At 41.2% G+C, this 23,266-nt stretch overlaps 1 protein-coding gene across 1 annotated transcript in view; it reads right to left on the bottom strand.

Annotated features, from left to right (window-relative positions):
- Positions 1 to 23,266, bottom strand: part of TTN (titin) — a gene marked incomplete at both ends in the record, with an annotated part of 239,913 nt that overhangs the window by 27,220 nt on the left and 189,427 nt on the right. The window contains 11 exons of the mRNA XM_080346387.1: positions 151 to 17,256; positions 17,375 to 17,677; positions 17,771 to 18,358; positions 18,486 to 18,782; positions 18,867 to 19,064; positions 19,922 to 20,026; positions 20,119 to 20,709; positions 20,884 to 21,171; positions 21,266 to 21,556; positions 21,668 to 21,955; positions 22,897 to 23,202. Of these exons, the coding sequence (XP_080202513.1) occupies positions 151 to 17,256; positions 17,375 to 17,677; positions 17,771 to 18,358; positions 18,486 to 18,782; positions 18,867 to 19,064; positions 19,922 to 20,026; positions 20,119 to 20,709; positions 20,884 to 21,171; positions 21,266 to 21,556; positions 21,668 to 21,955; positions 22,897 to 23,202 (20,361 nt within the window). The remainder of the gene's footprint in view (positions 1 to 150; positions 17,257 to 17,374; positions 17,678 to 17,770; positions 18,359 to 18,485; positions 18,783 to 18,866; positions 19,065 to 19,921; positions 20,027 to 20,118; positions 20,710 to 20,883; positions 21,172 to 21,265; positions 21,557 to 21,667; positions 21,956 to 22,896; positions 23,203 to 23,266) is intronic.

The following is a 23,266-nucleotide window of genomic DNA, read 5'->3' as shown; positions in this document are numbered from 1 at the left end:
TTCTTCTGTAAAACCACAGACATACCTTCCACAAAGTTATTTTTCCTTCTACTGTAAATAGATTTAATACTTTTTATATTATTTTGAAGTAAACATTTTAAAACATGTATTGTTTTAAATATTAACAAATATTTTTCTTAGTAAACTCACCTGTTATTTTTGTTCCTTCCTTGGTCTCAGAAGGCACTCCAACACCATACTCATTTTCTCCAGAAACCCGGAAGTAGTAAATGGCACCTTCTTGCAAATCAGTCACTTTGTAGGAGAGGCGATGACAGTTGTTTGTCACAGTGACCCATGCTTTTTTGCTAGCTTCTCGTTTTTCAATAACATAGTTCTTTACAGGTGCCCCACCATCATTTTCAGGAACATCCCAAGATAACACAGCAGATTCTTTAGTTACATCTTTTGTTGCAATATTAGATGGTGGGCCAGGAGTATCAAGAACTTTGACAATTAAAGTCAAGGTAGCAGTGTTCAGGATGTTTTGCAATGTTAATGTGTATTTTCCCGAATCATTTCTTGTTGCTTTTTCAATAGTAAGAGATGTGCGATTATCTGAAGTATCAATGCTTGCTCGCGTGCGGAGATCAGTGTCTGGTTTGTTCCACGTTACATTTGGGACTGGTTTGCCTCTGAAAGGAACAGTCATTGTGAATGATTCACCAGCCTTTACAATTAAAGTCTTCCGCATTTCACTGTCAATATCAAAGGCAGGTTCTTCTTCTCTTTCTTTTGCCACCTCAGGTTCTGAGACATCACTTGGTTCACTTACACCCATTTTGTTAATGGATTTCACTCTAAAGACATACTCAGAGCCTGATACTAAGCCCGTTACGGTGTATTCTGTGCCTCTTAAGTTCTGAACAGCAGTTGTCCAGTCAGTTTCATCAGTTTTCTTGTATTCAACTGTATATCCTGTTACTGGCGCACCTCCATCGAACAGTGGCTTTGTCCAACCAATTGTGATATTTGTCCTTGTAGAATCCATAATCCTAGGTTTAGATGGGGGAGATGGGAGGAAGATTGGATCTTCTGCCCGTATCAATGGTGTGGTTTCACTTGGAAGACTAAGGCCAGCAGCATTTTCTGCATAAACCCGGAATTCATATTCACATCCTTCACGAAGACCAGATGATTTCACCCTTAAATCATAAACTGGCTTTTTGTTTACACGAATCCACCTTAGGCTAGTTTTCTCACGCCTTTCAATTACATAGCCAGAGATCTCATTGCCTCCATCAGACTCAGGTCTTGCCCAGCACAGAGTTATCGAATCTTTGCTCACACCTGTGATCTCTAAAGATGTAGGTGGACTTGGAACTGTAAATGGGTCTAGGGCTTTGACAGCCACACTTTCTAAAGGCTCGCCAACACCATATTTGTTAACTCCCATTACTCTGAAAATATACTCATTACCCTTCAGTAGTTTTGTCACTTTACAGGATGTTGTTTTAAGCTCTGCTTCACAGAGTGTCCAGGCAATTCTGCTGGTCTCACGTTTTTCTACAATGTAATAATCAATGTCTGCACCACCATTTTCTTGAGGAGGTCCCCATGATAAATGGCACTTTTCAGCAGTAAGGCCATTTATTTCTAATGGGCCTGCAGGTGGGCCAGGTCTATCAAGTACTTTGCAATTAATTGCCAAAGATTTTGTTCCTGCAACATTTTGTAATGTTAGTACATACTGTCCTGAATCACCTCGGATACAGTCTTTAATGGTTATTGCAGTAGTGTGATCTGTTGAGGCTATTTCAACTCTAGCTTTTCCTTCAAGCTCCTTGCCATCTTTTGTCCACGAAATCACTGGTATTGGCCGTCCTGCGAGATCAGCATTGACTTTGAACACTTCTCCAGCTTTCACAACTACGACATCCCTGAATTTGGCATCCACCATAATTCTTGGAGCCTCTACATCATCTTTTACAGTCACAGGTCCAGTTGATTCAGATGGTTGACTGAAGAGTCCAGCAGCGTTCTTAGCAATCACGCGGAATTCGTATCGCTGGTCTTCCGTAAGTCCACCTACATCAAAGTATGTTTCTTGGACATTAGTAAAATTACATTTTAACCAACGACCATCTGGTAATTCTCTGCGTTCAATAATATATCCTGTTACTTTAGCTCCACCGTCATATTCTGGTTTAGCCCATTTCAATGAGACGCTTGTTCTTGTAATATTGGTCACTTCTGGCTGACCAGGAGGATCACATGGATCTCTTGCAGCAACTGGTTCACATGATTTACTGCATTTTCCTATTCCGGCGATGTTTTCAGCATACACACGATATTCATACAGCAGTCCTTCATCAAGACCTGTAACTTTCATTTGTGTATCAGTTATAAGGCTCTTGTTGACTTTTGTCCAAAGAATGCTGCTTCTTTCTTTACGCTCCAAGTGATATCCTAGTACACTGCTACCTCCATCATTAACTGGTACCTGCCAAGTTACAATCATGAAAGCTTTAGTTGCATGTGCCACCTGAGGAGTTCCAGGTGGTCCTGGAGGCTTAAATGGATACTCAGCCACAACAGAAGGAGAATTAGCATAAGTGCTTTTCCCATAGCGGTTTTCTGCACAAACACGGAACTGATATTCAGAGCCAGTGGTGAGTCGAGATACTTTAATTGATGTTCTAGCAACTGCTGCAGATACTACATCCCATGTTGTTGTGGTAGTGTCTCGCTTCTCCACAATGTAATTGCTAATATGGCACCCACCATCATATGCTGGAGGCTTCCAAGACAGAGTTACACTATCAGCACTAACTTCATCAATATGTACATCAGTTGGTGGTCCTGGTCTGTCAAGGACAACTACAGTTAGAGAAGCTGTTGTTGATCCGGCAGTATTTGAAAGATGTAATTCATAATGTCCCAAATCTTCATCTGAAGCTTCCTTGATGCACAGTGAAGTTGAAGTCTTTGATGTCTGAACATTTACCCTGGTTGTCTCTTTCAAGGGATTCCCATCCTTCTTCCAGCTAATCGTTGGAAGAGGTCGCCCTCTGAATGGCACATCAATCTTAAGATCATCTCCAGCTTTCACAGTGAATGTATTGAAAAGGAGCTCAGCAGATGGCTGGATTTCAATATCTTTTGCAATGACTGGGACACCAAGTTCTCTTGGATCACTTTTTCCTTTTTCATTAACAGCAATCACTCTGAAACTGTATTCTTCTCCCATACTTAAGCCTGTTATGGTTGCTTCTAATATTTTCACCTGTGTGCATGCACTCCATTTTGTACTTCCTTTAGATTGCATTTCTACTATATAACCAGTAATTTTACTGCCACCATCGCTCTCTGGCTTTTCCCATTTAAGTGAAACAGAGTTGCGAGTCACATCAACAAGAACAACCTTTACAGGTGGAGAAGGTGGTTCAGAAACCTTAATTGGGTCAGGTGTTTCTGCTGGTAAGCCAACTCCATATTCATTTACAGCTAGAACACGGAAGTAATAACTACATCCTTCTTGTAGTTGAGTAATTTTGAAGGAATTCTTATTGCAGTTGTTTGTAATTGTGGCATATGCCTTTCTTGTGGATTCTCGCTTTTCAACAACATAGTTGGTAATTTTAGCTCCACCATCAATAAGTGGTGGTTCCCAGGCTAATGTTACAAAATCTTTCTTTACTTCTCTGATTGTCAGGTTTATAGGTGCACTAGGTGTGTCAAGTACTCTGACATTAACAAACGCTGATTTTTTGCCACTGTTGTTCTCTAATGTAAGATTGTATCTGCCACTATCAAATCTATTCACATTGTCAATGACCAGCATTGTATAGGAACTGGTGACTTCAATCTGGGCTCGCTCACTAATTGTTCCTTCTGCTTTCTCCCATTTAACTTCAGGTTCTGGTCTTCCTTTGATAGTGACAAACAGGCGTAATGTACCACTAGCACGTACAGTGACTACTTTTCTGAGATCTGCATCGAGTTCAATTTCAGGAGGTTCAATCTTGTCTGCTGCTATGACTGTACCAGGTATAGTAGCAGGTTCTCCTACTCCTTCTGAGTTGATGGCACAGATGCGGAAGTTATACTCCTGGTTCTCTTTAAGTTTTGTTACAGTGAACTGGTTTGCTTGTAGGCCTGCTGGTGGGGTGCAGGTAGTCCATTCATCAGCAGCAGCTTCTTTCGCTTCTACTACATATCCCTTAACTGGAGCACCACCATCATAAATGGGCTTACTCCAGGCAAGGGAAACGGATGACCTGGAAGTGTCTGTAACCTTTGGATTGCTTGGTGGACCTGGTGGATATAACACATCACAAGCACGATAGAAAATGGATGGCTCACTGGGTTCCCCTACCCCTGCAGCATTTTCAGCAGAAACTCTAAATTCATAGAAATGCCCATCGGTAAGACCTGTTACTCGGAATCGCAAGTCTGAGAGCCTTTTCTTATTGCATTTGGTCCACCGGATACCATCTTTGTCTCGTTTTTCAAGTATGTAACCTTCAATTTCAGCTCCCCCATTGTCTTCTGGGCGACCCCATGTTACCACCATAGAATCTTTAGTGATTGCTGAAACTTCAGGTGTCGAAGGAGGACCAGGGGGTTTGTATGGATTACGAGCCACAATTGGCTCAGATTCCAAGGGTTCACCAGTTCCATATTTGTTCACTGCCATTACACGGAAAATGTACTCATTGCCAGCAAGGAGTCTAGTTACTTTGTGGCTTAGAGCCTGCACATCTGTTGCTACTTGTGTCCATGAAAGTCTGCTTGTCTCTCTCTTCTCAATGATATAATGTGAGATATTAGAACCGCCGTCATGTAAAGGTGGAGCCCATGCCAAGTAGCATTTTTCTGCAGTGACACCTGTAACATTCAAAGGTCCTTCTGGAGGTCCTGGCCTGTCGAGCACTTTTACAGTGATTGGTATAGATTTTGTGCCACCAACATTTCTGAGGTTAAGAGTATAGTGACCTCCATCTACTCTTATACAGTCTTTGACAGTAAGAGTTGTTTTCTGAATCGTAGATTTGATTTCCATTCTTGCAGTTGCTTCTTCAAGGTCTTTACCGTCTTTTGACCATGTAATGTCAGGAATAGGTTTGCCGTGGATATCAGCTTCAAGAACAAAGGTTTCTCCAGCATGAACAACAATTACATCTTTGTATTTAGGATCTAGCGAAGCCCCTGGTGCTTCAATTTCATCTCTGGCAGTAATGGGCCCTGTACTTTCAGATGGTTCACTCAAGCAACCTGCTGCATTTCTTGCAATTACTCTAAATTCATATCGTTGGTCTTCAACAAGACCGCTTACTGTAAATTCTGTTTCCAATACATTTGTAAAGCTGGCTTTCATCCAGCGACCATCTGGTAGTTCTTTCTTTTCTACAATATAGCCAGTTACTTTGCTTCCACCATCATATTCTGGTTTTTTCCACTTCAGCGTGATATTATTTCTTGTAACAACAATAGCTTCTGGGCGGCCAGGTGGGTCACAAGGATCTCGGGCAACATACAACTCTGATACTTTGCTGACTTTGCCAATGCCAACAATGTTTTCAGCAGAAACTCTGAACTCATATTCAAGACCTTCTTCAAGGCCATCTGTTTTATATTTGGTGTCTGCAATGAGTGACTTGTTCTGTTTTGTCCAAAGAATGCTGTTCTTATCTTTACGTTCAAGATGGTAGCCAAGAACTTTGCTTCCTCCATCATTAACTGGTTCATGCCATTCTACAATCATATGGTCCTTGGAAGCTGATGTTACAAATGGGGTTCCAGGTGGCCCAGGCACTTTGTAGGGGTACTGCACAACAACTGGTTTAGAATCCAAAGGAGAGCTCTTCCCATATCTATTTTCAGCAGAAATCCTGAACTGGTATTCAGAACCTGTTTTAAGCTTTGTTGCTTTGATAGTTGTTCTTGCAACAGTTGCTGACACAATGCTCCATGTAGTAGTGCTTGTGTCACGCTTTTCTACTATATAGTTGCTTATCTGACAGCCACCAGTATAATCAGGTGGATCCCATGATAAAACAACAAAGTCTGCACTAACTTCATCAAAGCGAACAGGTCCTCGTGGTGGGCCAGGCTTTTCCAGCACAATTATGCTCAGGTGCTCTGTTGCCGTACCTGCTGTGTTTGTTGCTGTTACTGTATATTTCCCGAAGTCGTCTTTGTTGCTTTCTTTAATATTTAAGATAGTTGATGTTGATGTATCCTGAATATGTAATCTGGTTGTCTGTTTCAGTGGCTGCTCATCTTTTGTCCAAGTAATAGTAGGTTTGGGTCTACCTATAAATGGTACTTCTACCTTCAGATCTTCTCCAGCCTGTACACTGTATGTATTAAACATCAGTTTGAAACTTGGTGCAATTGTCAAGTCTTTAGCTATCACAGGAACTCCAAGTGCTCTGGGATCACTTTTACCTTTTTCATTGTAGGCAATCACATGAAATTGATATTCCTGTCCTGGACTCAAACCAGACACCACTGCATTGCATGTTTTCGTCTCACTAACAACACTCCATTTTTCTGCTCCTTTAGGCAGCATTTCAACAATGTATCCCAAAATTCTGCTACCCCCATCATGTTCAGGTTTTTCCCATGTAAGGGATGCACTTCTCTGAGTCACATCGGTGAGTGTTACTTTTCCAGGAGGCAGAGGTGGCTCTGAGGCTTTGACAGCATCCGTGGTTTCAGCTGGAACACCAATTCCAAATTCATTTTCTGCCATAACTCTGAAGTAATAAATTGCTCCCTCTGTAAGGTTTTCAACTTTAAAACTTGTCTTGCCACACTTAGCACTTACATTTGCAAATGCCTTCCTGGTTGACTCACGCTTGTCTATTACATAGTTCTTTACTTTTGCACCACCATCAATAATGGGTGGTTCCCAAGATAATACAGCAGAATCCTTCTTTATATCTTTTACCACTAAGTTTTGTGGTGGTCCTGGTGTGTCCAAGACTTTCACTGTAACAAATGCAGATTTAGAACCGCTGCTGTTCTCCAACTTAAGGATGTACTTTCCAGCATCATTTCTATCACAGTTGTCAATTGAAAGTTGTGTGTAGTTTATGCCTTTATCAATCTGAACCTTTTCTGTGAATTCACCTTCTTCTCGAGACCATGTGATGTCAGGTGTTGGTCGTCCCCTGAATGGTATGTGAATCCTAGCAGACCCACCAGCTCTAACCACTATCCCTTTCCTTAGCTCTGAATCAATATCAAGTTCTGGAGCTTCAAGTTTGTCTTCAGGTTTAATAGTACCAGGAACTGATGCAGGCTCTCCAACACCAACCTTGTTGAGGGCACACACTCGTAATTTATATTCTTGATGTTCCGTAAGCTTTTTGATTTCAAATCGAGTGGCACGTAGACCTGTCTGTGGAGTAACAAGTGACCATTCATCTTCATCTGCTTTACAAATTTCTACAATGTATCCCTGGATTTCACAACCACCATCATAAATAGGTTTACTCCAACCAAGTGTAACTGAACTTTTGGTGGTATCCACAATGTGAGCGTTCGTAGGAGGACCAGGCTTGAACATGGGGTCACAAGCTTTAAAGTAAGGAGAAACTTGGCTTGGTTCACCCACTCCAGCAGCATTTTCAGCAGAAACTCTGAATTCATATTCATGATCCTCTGTTAGTCCTGTAACTCTTAATCGCAAATCTGTAATTCGGCGTTTATTGCATTTTATCCATCTGATGCCTGCTCGGTCTCTCTTTTCTACAATGTAGCCTATGATTTCACTACCTCCATCACTATCTGGCCGGCTCCAGCAGACAGTCATAGAATCCTTTGTGATGTTAGTAATTTCCAAGGCCTTGGGGGGTCCAGGAACCACAAATGGATTTTTCATCATTACTGGCACAGATTCTAATGGCTCACCAACCCCGTATTTGTTAACTGCCATAATACGGAAAACATACTCATTTCCTTCTAAAAGTTTTGTTACTTTCAGCATTGTGGGTAAAACTTCTGAAGCAACAACAGTCCATGCCAGGCGACTAGTTTCTCTCTTTTCTACAATGTAATGAGAAATATCACTGCCACCATCATGAAGAGGAGGAGCCCACGCCAATGAACATTTTTCAGATGTAACTCCTGTCACCTGGACTGGGCCCTCTGGAGGTCCTGGCCTGTCCAGGACTTTTACATTTACTGGTACTCTCTTTGTTCCTGCGACATTAGAGGCTTCTAAAATGTACTGTCCACCATCGACTCTAATAGCATCTTTTACAATAATTAATGCACTGAAATCTGTGTTCTTTATTTCACATCTAGCAGTTTCCTCAAGCTCTTTATCTCCTTTGTACCACTTAATGGTTGGTAGTGGCTTTCCATGAACATCAGCTTCAAGTCTGAATGTTTCACCAGCGTTTACAACAATTACATCTTTGTACTTTGGATCCATTGAAATTCGTGGAAGTTCAACTTCATCCCTTGCTGTTATTGGTCCTGTACTCTCAGAAGGTTTACTTATTGCACCTGCAGCATTCTTTGCAATTACTCTGAATTCATATCTTTCATCTTCAGTAAGCCCAGTTACAGTGAACTGAGTTTCAATGATATTTGTGAAGCTAGCTTTCATCCAGCGACCATCTGGTAAGTCACGTTTCTCTACAATATAACCAGTAATCTTACTTCCACCATCATATTCTGGTTTGGTCCACTGTAGAGTAATAGAGCTTCTTTTTATTACAATAGCTTCTGGGCGACCTGGAGGATCACATGGGTCACGAGCTACGTAGCACTCAGAAACTTTACTTGTTTTGCCTACACCAACAATATTTTCTGCAGAAACTCGGAACTCATATTCAATTCCTTCTTCAAGGTTATTTGTCTTAAAACTTGTGTCCTGAATAATAGTCTTGTTCACTTTAGCCCATAAAATGCTGTTTTTCTCCTTTCTCTCAAGATGGTAGCCCAGCACTCTGCTGCCACCATCATTTATTGGTTCATGCCACTGTACGACCATGGAGTCTTTCGTAACTGTTGTCACAAATGGTGTGCCAGGAGGTCCTGGTTCCTTGTAGGGGTACTGTGCTACAACCGGTGCAGATTCCAATGCGAAGCTCTGCCCATATCTGTTCTCGGCAAATATTCTGAACTGGTATTCTGAACCAGTTTTCAGTTTAGTCACCTTCAGTGTAGTTCTTGCAACAGTAGCCGAAACTGTTTCCCATACAGTGGTTGTTGTATCTCTCTTGTGAACAATATAGTTGGTGATCTGGCAGCCGCCTGTGTATGCTGGGGGATTCCATGACAGGGTAATACTTTCTGCACTTATTTCATCAAACTTCACAGGTCCCGCTGGAGGGTCAGGTTTGTCTAGAGTTATGATTTCAACAGAGGCAGACTTTTGCCCAACAACGTTATCCACAGTGATTTCATAAGTGCCACTGTCCTCTTTGCTAGTTTCTTTAATATTCAATATAGTGAGATCAGCCATATCACTAACATTGACTCTTGTTGTCTGCCGTAATGGCTGGCCATCTTTTACCCAGGTGACAGTTGGTTTAGGTCGACCTGCAATTGGTACTTCTACTTTCAGGTCTTGTCCCACTTGGATACTATAACTGTGGAAAGCAGGTCTTACATCAGGTTCAATCACCAGGTCTTTGGCAACAATTGGGACTGCAAGTGCCCTAGGATCACTCTTGCCCTTTTCATTTACAGCCATTACTCTAAAAAGGTATTCTTCCCCTTGAGTTAGGTTAGTAATAACTGCTTCAAGTGTTTTTACGCGAGCACACTCTGACCACTTATCACTACCCTTTGCTTGCATTTCAACAATGTATTGTATGATTTTGCTGCCACCATCATGTTCAGGTTTTGCCCAGCTTAGTGAGACACTGTTTCTTGTAACATCATCCACTGTTATCTTCCCAGGAGGCTGCGGAACTTCAGCAACTTTAATTGGGTCACTTGTTTCTGCAGGGAGGCCAATTCCATATTCATTTTCAGCAGAGATTCTAAAGAAGTAATAGCAGCCTTCCTGAAGTTGATCTACTTTCCATGAAGTCTTGTGGCAGTTTGTTACAACAGCTGCATATGCCTTTCTTGTTGCTTCACGCTTTTCAACAATGTAATTCTTTATTTTTGCTCCACCGTCCAAGAGAGGAGGCTCCCATGAAAGCGAAACGGAATCCTTAGTGATCTCCCTGATTTTTAAATTAACAGGTGCACTTGGGGTATCCAGTACTCTTACACTGACAAAGGCAGACTTTGTTCCACTGCTGTTTTCTAAAGTCAGAGTATACTTCCCTGTATCAAATCTGTTAACGTTGTCCAGAACAAGGGAAGTAAAGCTGCTAGTGGTATCAATAATAGCTGTCTCTCTGATCTCACCATCTGTTTTACCCCATTTTACTTCAGGTGTTGGACGACCTCTGATGGGAACAAACAATCTTAAGGAACCTCCTGCCCTCACATTTACAATCTTCCTTAATTCCATGTCAAGGTCAAGGTCTGGTGCCTCCATCTTTTCTTCCACAACAACAGAACCTGGAACATCCGCATGCTCTCCAACTCCCACTTTATTAACTGCACATATGCGGAACTTGTATTCATGTTTTTCCACTAATTTTTCTACTTCCATGTGAGTATTTTTAATTCCAGTTGGAGGGGTACAAATTGCCCATTCACCATCACTTACATCACATTTTTCCACAATGTACCCCTGAATTTCAGAGCCACCATCATAGATAGGTTTACCCCATGAAAGGAAAACTGAAGATCTTGTAATATCCACAACTTTAGGGTTATTGGGTGGACCTGGCTTGTAAACAGGATCACACGCTTTGTAGTAAGTGGAAGGTGGGCTTGGTTCACTAAGACCAGCAGCATTTTCAGCTGAGACTCTGTACTCATAATCATGATTTTCTATAAGACCAGTCACTCTGTATCGCAATTCACTTATCAGACGTTTGTTACATCTTGTCCAGCGAATACCTTCCTTATCTCGTTTTTCAAGGACGTAGCCTAGGATTTCACTACCGCCATCTGAGGCTGGCCTTTCCCATACAACTATCATCGAATCCTTGGTAATGGCTGTGACTTCTGGTGCCTTTGGTGGAAGCGGCACTACAAATGGATTCTTTGCGAGTATTGGTTCGGACTCAAGAGGCTCACCAATGCCATATTTGTTTACCGCCATGATGCGGAAAACATATTCATTTCCTTCTAAAAGTTTTGTAACTTTGCAGTTTAGGGTTTGCACATTAGAATCAACAACCGTCCACACCAAGCGACTGGTTTCCCTTTTTTCTACAACGTAATGTGAAATATCGCTACCACCATCTTGTAGCGGAGGTTTCCATGACAGCATGCATTTTTCAGCAGTAATGCCTGTAATCTCAGCAGGTCCTTCTGGTGGTCCAGGTCTATCAAGAACTTTGACATTAACAGGAACTTTCTTTTCACCTGCAACATTCTTTGCCAGTAGTACATACTGACCACTGTCAACTCTAATGGCATCCTTCACACTAAGGCTTGTTGCAAAATCAGTACTTTTTATTTCCATACGAGCAGTGTTTGTCAGTTCATGATCACCTTTTAGCCACTGAATGGAAGGTATTGGTTTGCCACGAACATCAGCATCAAGCTTGAATGATTCGCCAGCATGCACTACAATAGTGTCTTTGTATTTTGGATCCATACTTATATGAGGTGGCTCTACTTCATCTCTTGCTGTAATTGCCCCTGAGCTCTCAGATGGTTCACTGAAAACACCAGCAGCATTTCGCGCTATAACACGGAACTCATACCTCTGGTCTTCAACTAGACCAGTTACTTCAAACTGGGTATCAATGACATTTGTAAAGCTTGCCTTCATCCAACGACCATCTGGTAGCTCCTTCTTTTCAACAACATAGCCTGTGATCTTACTTCCACCATCATATTCAGGTTTCTTCCACTGAAGTGTTACAGAGCTTCTTGTGACAATTATAGGTTCTGGACGACCTGGAGGGTCACATGGGTCATGTGCAGTATAGCATTCAGATCCTCTACTTGCCTTTCCAATGCCCACTATGTTTTCTGCATAAACTCTGAACTCATATTCAAGACCTTCCTCAAGGCCTGTTGTCTTAAATTTTGTATCTGGGATAGGTGTTTTATTCAGTTTAGCCCACAGAATGCTGTTTCGTTCTTTGCGCTCCAAGTGATACCCAATGATCTTGCTACCACCATCATTGACTGGTTCATTCCATTGTACCACCATGCTGTCTTTTGTGACATCTGTTACAAAAGGTGTCCCAGGTGGGCCAGGAACTTTAAATGGATATTGGGCTATGATTGACTCTGAAGTAAGATAGGTACTCTTCCCGTATCTGTTTTCAGCTGCGATTCTGAACTGATATTCACTGCCAGTCTTTAATCGACATGCTTTTATAGTTGTTCTTGCAACAGTGGCTGACACAATCTGCCAAGTGGTGGTGGAAGTGTCTCTTTTTTCTACAATGTAATTATTGATAGAGCTACCACCATCATACTGGGGTGGTTCCCAGGAAATCGTAATGCTATCTGCTGTTACTTCATCTACTTTTACTGGTCCAGTTGGAGGTCCTGGTTTGTCAAGGACAACAATATTTAGTGTTTCAGCTGCTTCACCTGCAGAGTTTGTAAGTTTAACTAAATATGCCCCCACATCTTCTCTGCATGCCTCTTTTATTGTTAACACTGTGTTGTTTTCTGAACTTTCTGCATTTACTCTTGTAGTTTGCTTCAATGCCACATTATCTTTATGCCAAAACACTGCTGGTTTGGGTCGACCGACAAAAGGAACATCAACCTTTAAGTCCTCTCCTGCTAGAACGCTGAAAGTGGTAAACAGTAGTTTGAAAGCTGGTGGAATCACAAGATCTTTCGCAACAACTGGTATACCCAGCTGGCGAGGATCACTGATACCTTTCTCATTCTGAGCTGAAACACGGAAGGTGTATTCTTCACCTTGGATCAATCCTGTGATAGTGGCTTCAGTAACTTTTACTGTAGCACAAGTTGACCACTTTTCACTGCCTTTGCTTTGCATTTCTACAATGTAGCCCAGAATTCTGCTACCACCATCATGTTCAGGCTTTTCCCAAGATAAGGATACACTATTTCTTGTCACATCCAACAATGTTATTTTCCCTGGTGGAAGTGGTCTTTCTGATACTTTTATGGATTCTGAAGTTTCAACTGGAAGGCCTATTCCATACTCATTTTCAGCTAGGACTCTGAAGTAGTAGTTGCAGCCTTCTTGCAGGGAATCAACTTTCCAGCTGGTTTTGTGGCAATTTGCATTAACAGTTGAATAAGCTTTTCTTGTTGATTCACGCTTTTCAACAATATAATTTTTTATTTTAGAGCCACCATCTATGAGAGGAGGCTCCCATGTAAGAGTAACTGATGATTTTGTCACTTCTTTTATTTTCAAGTCTTGAGGTGCTCCTGGGGTATCAAGAACTCTGACATTAACAAATGCTGACTTGCTACCTGAGCTGTTTTCAATTGTCAGTATGTATTTGCCGCTATCAAATCTATTTACATTTTCAACAATAAGTAGAGTATAAGAGCTTGTTGATTCAATGCTTGCTCTATCCAAAGATTCTCCATGTTCTCTTGTCCATTTTACTTCAGGTGCTGGTCTTCCTTTAATTGGGACAAAGAGCCTTAGAGTACAGCAGGCTCTAATAGTGACAACTTTACGTAGTTCTGCATCCAGTTCAATCTCTGGTGGTAGCATTCTTTCTTCAGCTTTTGGAGTCCCAGGAACAAGAGCAGGTTCTCCAAGACCTTCAGAGTTCATAGCGTATATCCGTATTTTATACTCTTGATTTTCTTTCAGGTCAGTGATGGTAAAAGATGTGGCCTTTAGACCTATTGGTGGAGTTACAATCTTCCACTCATCTTCTTCAGGCAGTGCGATCTCAACCATGTAACCTGTGATCTCTGAACCACCATCATATATTGGTTTGTTCCATGCTATTGTAATTGAGGACTTGCTGCTATCTAAAACACGGGGATTACCTGGGGGACCAGGCTTAAATACAGTATCACAGGCTTTATAGAATGGACTTGTTGGGCTTGGCTCACTGACTCCAGCAGCATTTTCAGCCATGACTCTGTATTCATATTCATGGCCTTCTGTCAGTCCAGAAACTTTATAGCGTAAGTCAGTAACAACTCGTTTGTTACATTTCACCCACCGTAGACCAGCCTTGTCTCGACGTTCTACAATATAATTAGTTATTGGGCTTCCACCATCAGAATCAGGATGGCCCCAGCAGACAACCATAGAATCTTTTGTAATTGCTGTAACTTCAGGTGTTTTAGGTGGATCAGGTGGCACGTATGGATTTACTGCAAGAACAGGCTCTGATTCCAGAGGCTCTCCAACTCCATATTTGTTAACAGCCATAACACGGAAGACGTACTCATTGCCTTTCAACAGCTTAGTAACCTTCACTTTAGTTAATGGAACTTCTGTGGCTACAGCTGTCCATGCCAATCTACTGGTTTCACGTTTTTCAACTACATAATGGTCAATCTTTGCTCCTCCATCATCCAGTGGAGGTAGCCATGACAGCACACATTTTTCCGCAGTGACTTCAGACACAGCCAAAGGCCCTTCTGGGGGACCAGGTCTATCAAGAACTTTAACGTTGAAGATATGCTTGGCAAAGCCGCCGGGATTTGTTGCAGTAAGCGTATAGGCACCACCATCTTTTCTTGAAGAATCTTTATTGATAAGAACAGTAGAGAAATCTGCTATTTTTATTTCTAATTTTGCCGTGTCTTCAAGTTCTTTTTCTCCTTTTGTCCATGTCATAGCTGGTGGAGGGCGGCCTGACACGTCAGCCTCAAGTCTGAAAACTTCACCTGCTTTCAGCACTAAGGTGTCTTTGTATTTAGCATCCACCCTTATCTTCGGTGGGTCAATGTCGTCTCTACAAGTTATTGCATCTGATGGTTCAGAGGGCTGACTAACAGCTCCACCAGCATTCCTAGCAATCACACGGAATTCATAGGCAGCATCTTCTGTCAAACCGCTTACAGTGAATTCAGTCTCTAGTATATTGCTGAAATTAGCCTTCAGCCAACGACCATTAGGGAGGTCTCTTTTTTCGACAGTGTAGCCAGTTATCTTAAAACCTCCATTATATTCTGGTTTAGTCCACTTCAGTGTAACTGCATGTCTTGTAATGTTCAGAGGTATCGGCTTACCAGGTGGATCTATTGGGTCTAGGGCAAACACAGGCTCAGATGGCTTGCTTGGCTTACTCTTCCCAGCCAGATTTTCTGCTATAACACGGAATTCATATGCAATGCCATCACTAAGTCCAGTTGATTTAAAGATATTGCCTGATAACAGCATTTTACTTACAGTCTGCCAAAGAATGCTATTTCGTTCTTTTCTTTCAACGTGATATCCCAGAATTGGGCTTCCACCATCAGTAACTGGCTCATGCCAGCTAATGGTCATGGTTTCCTTGGTGACTGCAATCACCTGTGGAGTGCCAGGAGGCCCAGGTACCTTAAATGGGTAGTTGGCAACAACAGACTCTGAAGTAATGGCTGGACCAATTCCATATCTGTTTTGAGCTTTAACACGGAACTGATACTCAACTCCAGTAGTAAGACGAGTGGCTTTAAATGTGGTACGTATCACTGTGGTTGCCAGTTCAGTCCATGTGGTACTGTCAGTTTGACGCATTTCTACAACATAGTTACTTATTGGTACACCACCATCATTCAGAGGAGGCTCCCATGAGAACGTAAGAAAGTCACATGATATTTCATCAAATTTGATTGGTCCAGTAGGAGGTCCAGGTATGTCATGAACCTGAACTGTGATTACTTCACTAACTTCTCCAACAATATTTTTAGCTGACAGTGGATATTGACCACTATCACTTCGTTTACATTCATTGATGGTTAGTATGGTTGCAGTTGCAGTATTTTCACAATTTACCCTTTGTGTTTGCTTGAGTATCTGGTCTTCTTTCTTCCAAGTCACAGTAGGCCTTGGACGACCAAGCACAGGGATTTCAATCTTGATGTTGTCACCAGCTTTGGCAATGACTGTTTTCTGGTAGATACCACGGAGGTCAAACTCTGGTAGCATTGTCTGCTCCTTGATAATAACTGGCCTGCTTTCTCTTGGGGCACTTCTTCCAGCACTGTTAACTGCCATAACCTGGAATGTATACTCTTCATTTTCAGTCAGATTCTTTACTACACAGTCCAGCGTTTTTACAGTGGTGATGTGTGCCCACTGGTTCGTTCCTTTTCTCTGTGCTTCAATTACATACCCAGTGATCTTGCTGCCACCGTCATGTTCTGGTTTTGGCCAAGCCAGGCTAACTGAGTTCCGTGTTACATCCATAATATTAAGGCTCTCAGGTGGGGATGGTGCCTCAGAAGCTCTTACTGGCTCTGTGGTTTCAGCTGGTTCACCAATACCGTACTCATTTTCAGCCAGCACTCTGAAATAGTATTCGCTCCCCTCAGCCAAATTAGGAATCCTGAAGGAACACTTTTGGCAATTAGTTGAGACTGTTGAATATGCTTTCCGAGTTGATTCACGTTTCTCGACAATATAGTTTGTTATACGTGAACCACCATCTATCAGAGGCATATCCCATTGGAGGGTGATGCTGTCTTTGGTTATTTCTCTAGGCTTAAGGTTTATTGGCGGACCTGGTGTATCCAAGACTTTTACATTTACAAAGCCAGTCTTCTTACCAGCAGCATTTTCAAGAGTCATTACATACTTTCCTGCATCATATCTGGTGCACTCTGTGACAATCAAGAGTGTGAAAGAGTCTGTATTTTCAATACTGGCACGTCCTTTGAGTGAAACATCATCTTTTGTCCATGTAACTTCTGGAGTTGGACGTCCTTTAATTGGCACAAAAATTCGAATAGTTAATCCAGCTCTAACAACAAGTGTTCTTCTTAGCTCAGCGTCTAATTCAAAGTCAGGAATCTCTTCCCGGTCTTGGATTTCCACACTCGGAATTATTGCTGGTTCACCAACACCTGCAGCATTCATGGCGGAGATTCTGAAATTGTATTTGGCTCCTGTCTGCAGCTGAGCAACAACAAACTGAGTGATTCTTAAAGCAGTCCCTGTCGTGTCTTTTATCCATTCCTCTTCTCCTTCCTTTTGATGCTCTACTATATAGCCAGTGATGTCCAGACCACCATCATAGTGAGGCTTGCCCCAGGCTAAAGATGCACTTGTCTTTGTAGTATCAGTCACTCTTGGATTTGAAGGTGGACCTGGTGGGTCTGAAAAGTGAGGAAAATATAAAACATTACATTACAGAGAAAGTTACTTTTTGCTGTCTGAACATGCTCCCCCTGCCCATCTCACCCACCCCCAAAAACTAAAAGGCACGATACTAACATGTAACATCCTTGCACATGACTGAGTTTGAAGCATCACTTGGTGGTCCAACTCCTGCTCTGTTTTCTGCACTAACACGGAATTCATATTCATTTCCTTCCAGGAGACCAGTTACTTTGCATCTAAGATCTGAAACTGGTTTCTTTGTTGCTCTGACCCATCTTAAACCTTTCTTTTCTCTTCGCTCCACATAGTAACCCGTGATTTCACTTCCGCCATCATCTACTGGCCTTTTCCAGGTAACCGTCACAGTATTTTTAGTCACATTTGTAACTTCTGGTTTTCCAGGAGGGCCCGGGGGACCTAGATAAGGACAAAAAAGTACAGTTAAAACAAAAATCAAGTCTTCAGAGATTAATAAAAACACACTGAAACTTCTTAACTTGTTCTACATACCAAATCTATCCACCATTTTAACTGGTTCTGATTGTACTGGTTCACCCTGGCCATATTGATTTACTGCTGAAACACGGAAAACATATTCATTTCCTTGAATGAGCTTGCTAACAACATGCCTACAGCTTTCAATATTTTCAGCAACCAATGTCCAGAGCAGTCGGCTAGTTTCTCTCTTTTCAAGAACATATGATTTGACTGGTGATCCACCATCTTCTGCAGGAGGTGACCATGTGAGAGTTGCTTTTTCTGCTGAAACATTGCTGATCTCAATAGGCCCTGGAGGTCCTGGAACATCTAAAACTTTCACATGTACCGTCTCCTGCTTAGTGCCAAAAGGGTTGGTTGCAGTGATCATGTATTCTCCAGAATCTTTTCTGGCTGCATATTTGACAGTTAGAGTAGAAGAAGTTGGTGTGGTTTCAATGTGCACAAGTTCTGAAGGTCTAAAATCTTTTCCAGCTTTTGACCATGCTGAAGTTGGAGGTGGTTTGCCACGGATACTAATAGCAGACACTGTAATGGTCTCTCCTGCTTTTACTGTTAAACCTTCCTTCAAAGTAGGATCGATAACAATGCTTGGTGCCTCTGTCAAAACAAATTAAGAAAACAAAACAAAACAATTGTTATAATAAGAACATAGGAGGAAAAAAAAAAGATAATTTTGTATTAATTATTCAAATAAAATTCTACATTTTTAGTGCCATCTACATACCATACTCATCCTTGCATATTATGGTTCCTGTGGATTCAGAAGGAGGACTGATAGCTCCAGCAGTGTTCTTTGCTCTAATTCTGAACTCATATTTGCAGCCTTCAGTGAGGTCAGTTACAGTAAATGCACAGTCTGGAACATTCACATGATTAGCTTTTGTCCAGGTCTTTGAGGGTAAATCACGCTTTTCAACAATATAACCAGTTAACTTATGTCCACCATCATATTTTGGTTCTGTCCAAATGAGTGTTACTGAGTTCCTAGTTACATTGATAACTTCAGGTTTTCCAGGGGGATCTGCAAGAAAAAACAATAAATAGTGGTCAAGCAAAAGATAATGCAAATTTCAGAATTTTCCTTTATTTTCTCCTGTTGACTTACCAATAGGATCAAGTGCCACAACTGGTTCAGATGGCAGACTTGGTTTACCTACTCCAGCCATATTGATTGCCATCACTCTGAATTCATATTCCAGACCTTCAGTTAATCCTGTCACTCTGAAATCTTTCATTCTTATTGGTGTTTTATTTGCTCTCTTCCACAGAATACTATTTCTTTCTTTGACTTCAATGTGATAACCTAGAAGGTAAATAGTGAGATGAAAATGTGAGGGATTTTCTAGAAATCTTAATTTCTCATTGCACTGTGAAACATCATACTGCCTGTATGTCATGTCACATATGCATTGCACAAGAGGAACACTAAAAAACAGATTAAGAAATGGATCATAGAATAGTTTGGGTTGGAAGGGGCTTTCAAAGGTCATCTAGTCCAACCCCCCTGCAATGAGCAGTGACATCTTTGCCCAGATCAGGTTGCTCAGAGCCCTGTCCAACTTGATCTTGAATGTTTCCAGGGATGGGGTATCTGCTACCTCTCTTGGCAACCTGTGCCATTATTTTACCATGCTCACTGTAAAAAATTTCTTCCTCTTGTCAAACCTGAATCTCCCCTCTTTTAGTTTAAAACCATTACCCCTTGTGCTATTGCAACAGGTCCTTCTAAAACGTCTGCCTTCTCTTCCCCAGGCTGACCAACCCCAAGTCTCTCAGCCTGTCCTCATAGAAGAGATGTTCTAGCCCTCTGATCAATTTTGTGGCCTTCTCTGGACCCTCTTCAACAGGTCCATGTCTTTCCTGTGCTGAGGGCTCCAGAGCTGGACCCAAGTAATGTAACATATAGGTGAGTTTGTTTTTCTTTCTTTAGATATTTTGGCTCCATGCAAAAATATTGTTTCTTAGTCTTTTCCAAACTTTTAAGTTAAATTTTAAAAAGAATCCATCATAGAGAATGAAGTAAACCAGTGAGACCAATCAATCAATCAATCAATCACTCACTCAGTTTGAAGCATAAACACCTGATAGTTTTATCTTACCCCTTGGCAGAGAGAAAGAACTACTAAGAACTGAAATACTAGGGTGGCTTTTGGGGAATACCTGTGATTGGTGAGCCTCCAGTTCTTCTGGGATCAGTCCAAGTTAAAGCTACAGATTCATGCCGAACATCAACAATGTTGGGAGGTGGAGGAGCATCTGGCACATCTAAACAATATAAAAAAATGTGGTGACATTAAAAATAAATATCACCCCCAACATATTTTTCTTCAGTTTTGAAAATTACAATGGATACTTACCAAATGGATGTTTTGCAATCACAGGGTCAGATTTAAGACCTTCACCTACTCCATATTTATTTTCGGCCCTGATCCTGAATGTATATTCATTTCCTTCATGAAGTCTTGTGACTCTAAACGATGTTTTCTGGACTGCAGAAGCACAAGTCACCCACTTATTGTTTACATTATCTCTCTTCTCTAGGACATAGTTAGTGATTTCTGAACCACCATCATCTTTTGGAGGGCCCCACTTCAGGGTTATGGCATCAGCTGTGACTTCTTCAAATTTCACCGGACCTGTTGGTATGCCAGGTTTGCCAACAACTTTCACAGAAATAGTGCCTTCCCTGCTGCCAGCAACATTCTTCAGAGTTATTGTGTATTTTCCAGCATCAGCTTTCTGGCAGTCATGTACTACAAGTGTGGTGTTAACTGCTGTAGATTCAAATGCAACTCTTCCACTCTCAGTAAGTGCCTGGTCTTCACCTTTCTTCCAAGTTACAGCTGGGACAGGTTTGCCTTTGATTGGGATTTTAAGACGGAAACTGCTGCCTTCTTTAGCTGTATAGCACAAATCAGGTAGATCTCTTAAATCAAGGTCAGGTGCCACTGTAGAAATAAAAGAAACCACTTATTCAACTGTGCATAAACTCCATTATAAAATTAAGATGCTGTTTTAAAGCCATCTGATTTGTATGTATGCATAGTAATGATAGTAAGCATAAAATAAATGTAATTTGGGTAAGTGAAGCAATGAATTAATGATCTTAAGTTGCTTCTCACCAACATCATCTCTTGCCACAATTGTGAGCTCTGTTGGAGTTCCGTATCCAGCATCATTTTGGGCTCTCACTCTGAAAGTGTATTCTTGTCCTTCTTTTAGGTCTCTCATTGAAAAATGGAGGTTCTTTGCCCGCATTACTTCTTGCCATTTATCTTCACCAATCAGGACTTCAACAACATATGCAAAAATACGGCTTCCACCATCACTGATAGGTTTTTTCCATACTAAATTGCATGATGATTTTGTTACAGCTGAAGCTTTAAGATCTACAACTGGTCCAGGTGTTTCTAGAAGGAAGAAAAGCATAGTAAGTGTCCATTCAAGCTAAAAATAAAAATTATTTGAATACCAAAATAGGCAAAGTGTATTCATTTTTCTTACCAGAAGCTTTAACAGCATCACGAGTTTCACAGGGGTCACCAATACCATATTCATTTTCAGCAAACACCCTGAAGAAGTAAGATTTGCCTTCTTCTAAGTTAGTTATCCTGTAGCTTGTCTTTGAACATTCTGTTGTTACTGTGGACCATGACTTTCTTTCTGCATCACGTTTTTCAACAACATAATTTGTGATTGGACTGCCACCATCTATTAGTGGAGGTTCCCATGTAATGAAGGCAGAATCCTTAGATGCTTCCTTTACAATCAGGTTAACTGGAGGACCTGGAGTATCTGCATAAACACAACCACCCCACATATGATTTAGTAAACAAACTACAAAAAAAAAAGTCAGTTAAAAAAATTAACTAACATATTATAATGGGGGAAAACCCTGATACTTACCAAGCACTTTTACGACAATGGTGTATGCCTTTTTGCCACAGCTGTTCTCCAGACTGAGGACGTACTTTCCAGCATCATATTTGTTTACATTTTCACATCGCAGGAAGGTATCAAAATCAGTTGATTTGATGTCTAATCCTTGTCTATCTCTTAGGTTGGCACCCACTTTAGACCACATAATCTTTGGAGGTGGACGTCCCCTTACTGGCACATAAAGTCTCATCGTGACTCCAGCACGCAACACAAGGACTTTCCTTAGTTCTGCATCAAGTTCTCCTTCAGGAGGAACTGTGTGTTTAACAAAAAACATGCAATTAAAACATTGTCTTTAAGACTGTCACTAAAATCACTGTGACAAAAAGTCCCTCTTTACTGACATTTCACTTGATTAACCAGCTTAGAATTATAGAATCACAGAATAGTGTGGGTTGGAAGGGACCTTCAAGAGTCATCTAGACCAACCTCCCTGCAATGAGCAGGTTGGTCAGAGCCCCATCCAGCCTGGCCTTGAATGTTTCTGGGGCCTTGCCTGGGCCTGGAACTTGTTCTCTGTGATGATGTTAGTGAGTTAGTGTCCTGACTTCATTTCAAGATCATTTGCGAACTTGGCATTTTTTTGCACTGATTTCACTTCATTTTTTTTCCTGCCCTTTCCACCATTTACATTATTCATCATATGAAGGAGTCTCCTAGTTCCTCTAGAACTCAAAGGAGTTTCAAAGCCTCCTGGACTGTACTGTTTATCTTGAACCAAGACAGTTCTTTGAAGCAACGCTTTTGTACATAAAGCAAAATATATGCAGAAGCCAGCACAGATCTTAAGGAATAAGTGTCATACAATTAAATAGTGTGCCACACAGATGCTTAGAATAGTAATCTTGTCTTCAAATTATTTAGAAGACATGAAGAAGATTGAAAGTTTTAAGAATAGAAGAGATCTGAAAAGTCTAATTTTAGGATTAGAGAAAGAAAAAATTCTTGAAGACCCAAAATAGGAGGCAGAAGAGTATCTAGCATATAGATGAAAAAAGCAGACATCTGTCAGATTCTACTGAGTTCCTAACTGCCTTATTCTCATCCAAATTAGCTACTTTTAGCCTACATTTTTTTGAGAAATGACACATTCTAAATTAATCTGCTCTTGTGATCTGTGAGAATCTCTGTCTCTGGAACCTGTCCCATGAATTAAAGCAAAAGTCAACAGGGTAATTTGTTTTCAGTGAACGTACTTAAAATGTCTTTGGCAGTGTGTTTATCAGGAACATCACTTGGATCACTGTATCCAATCTTATTGACAGCATAAATGCGGAATTGGTACTCTGTATCTTCTATCAGCCCTGTTACCACAAATTGCGTAGCCTGTAAGTTCTTGGGTAGATTGCATCTGACCCAGTTGTCTGTATCAGCTCTTTTTGCTTCCACTAGATAACCAATAATAGGGCTTCCTCCATCAAATGCTGGTTTGCTCCATGACAGGCTTATCGAATTACGAGTAGTATCAACAACTTTTGGGAAAGCAGGTGGGCCAGGAGGATCTGAGAATTAAAATAACATAAAGTTATCATACCGAAAGCAGTACAAAAGCATTTGGAAATAACC

This window comes from Nesoenas mayeri (genome assembly GCF_963082525.1).
Source record: "Nesoenas mayeri genome assembly, chromosome: 6".
Lineage (NCBI taxonomy): Eukaryota > Metazoa > Chordata > Aves > Columbiformes > Columbidae > Nesoenas > Nesoenas mayeri.
Note: the sequence above shows the minus strand (reverse complement) of the source record. Positions and strands in the feature narration are given on the sequence as shown.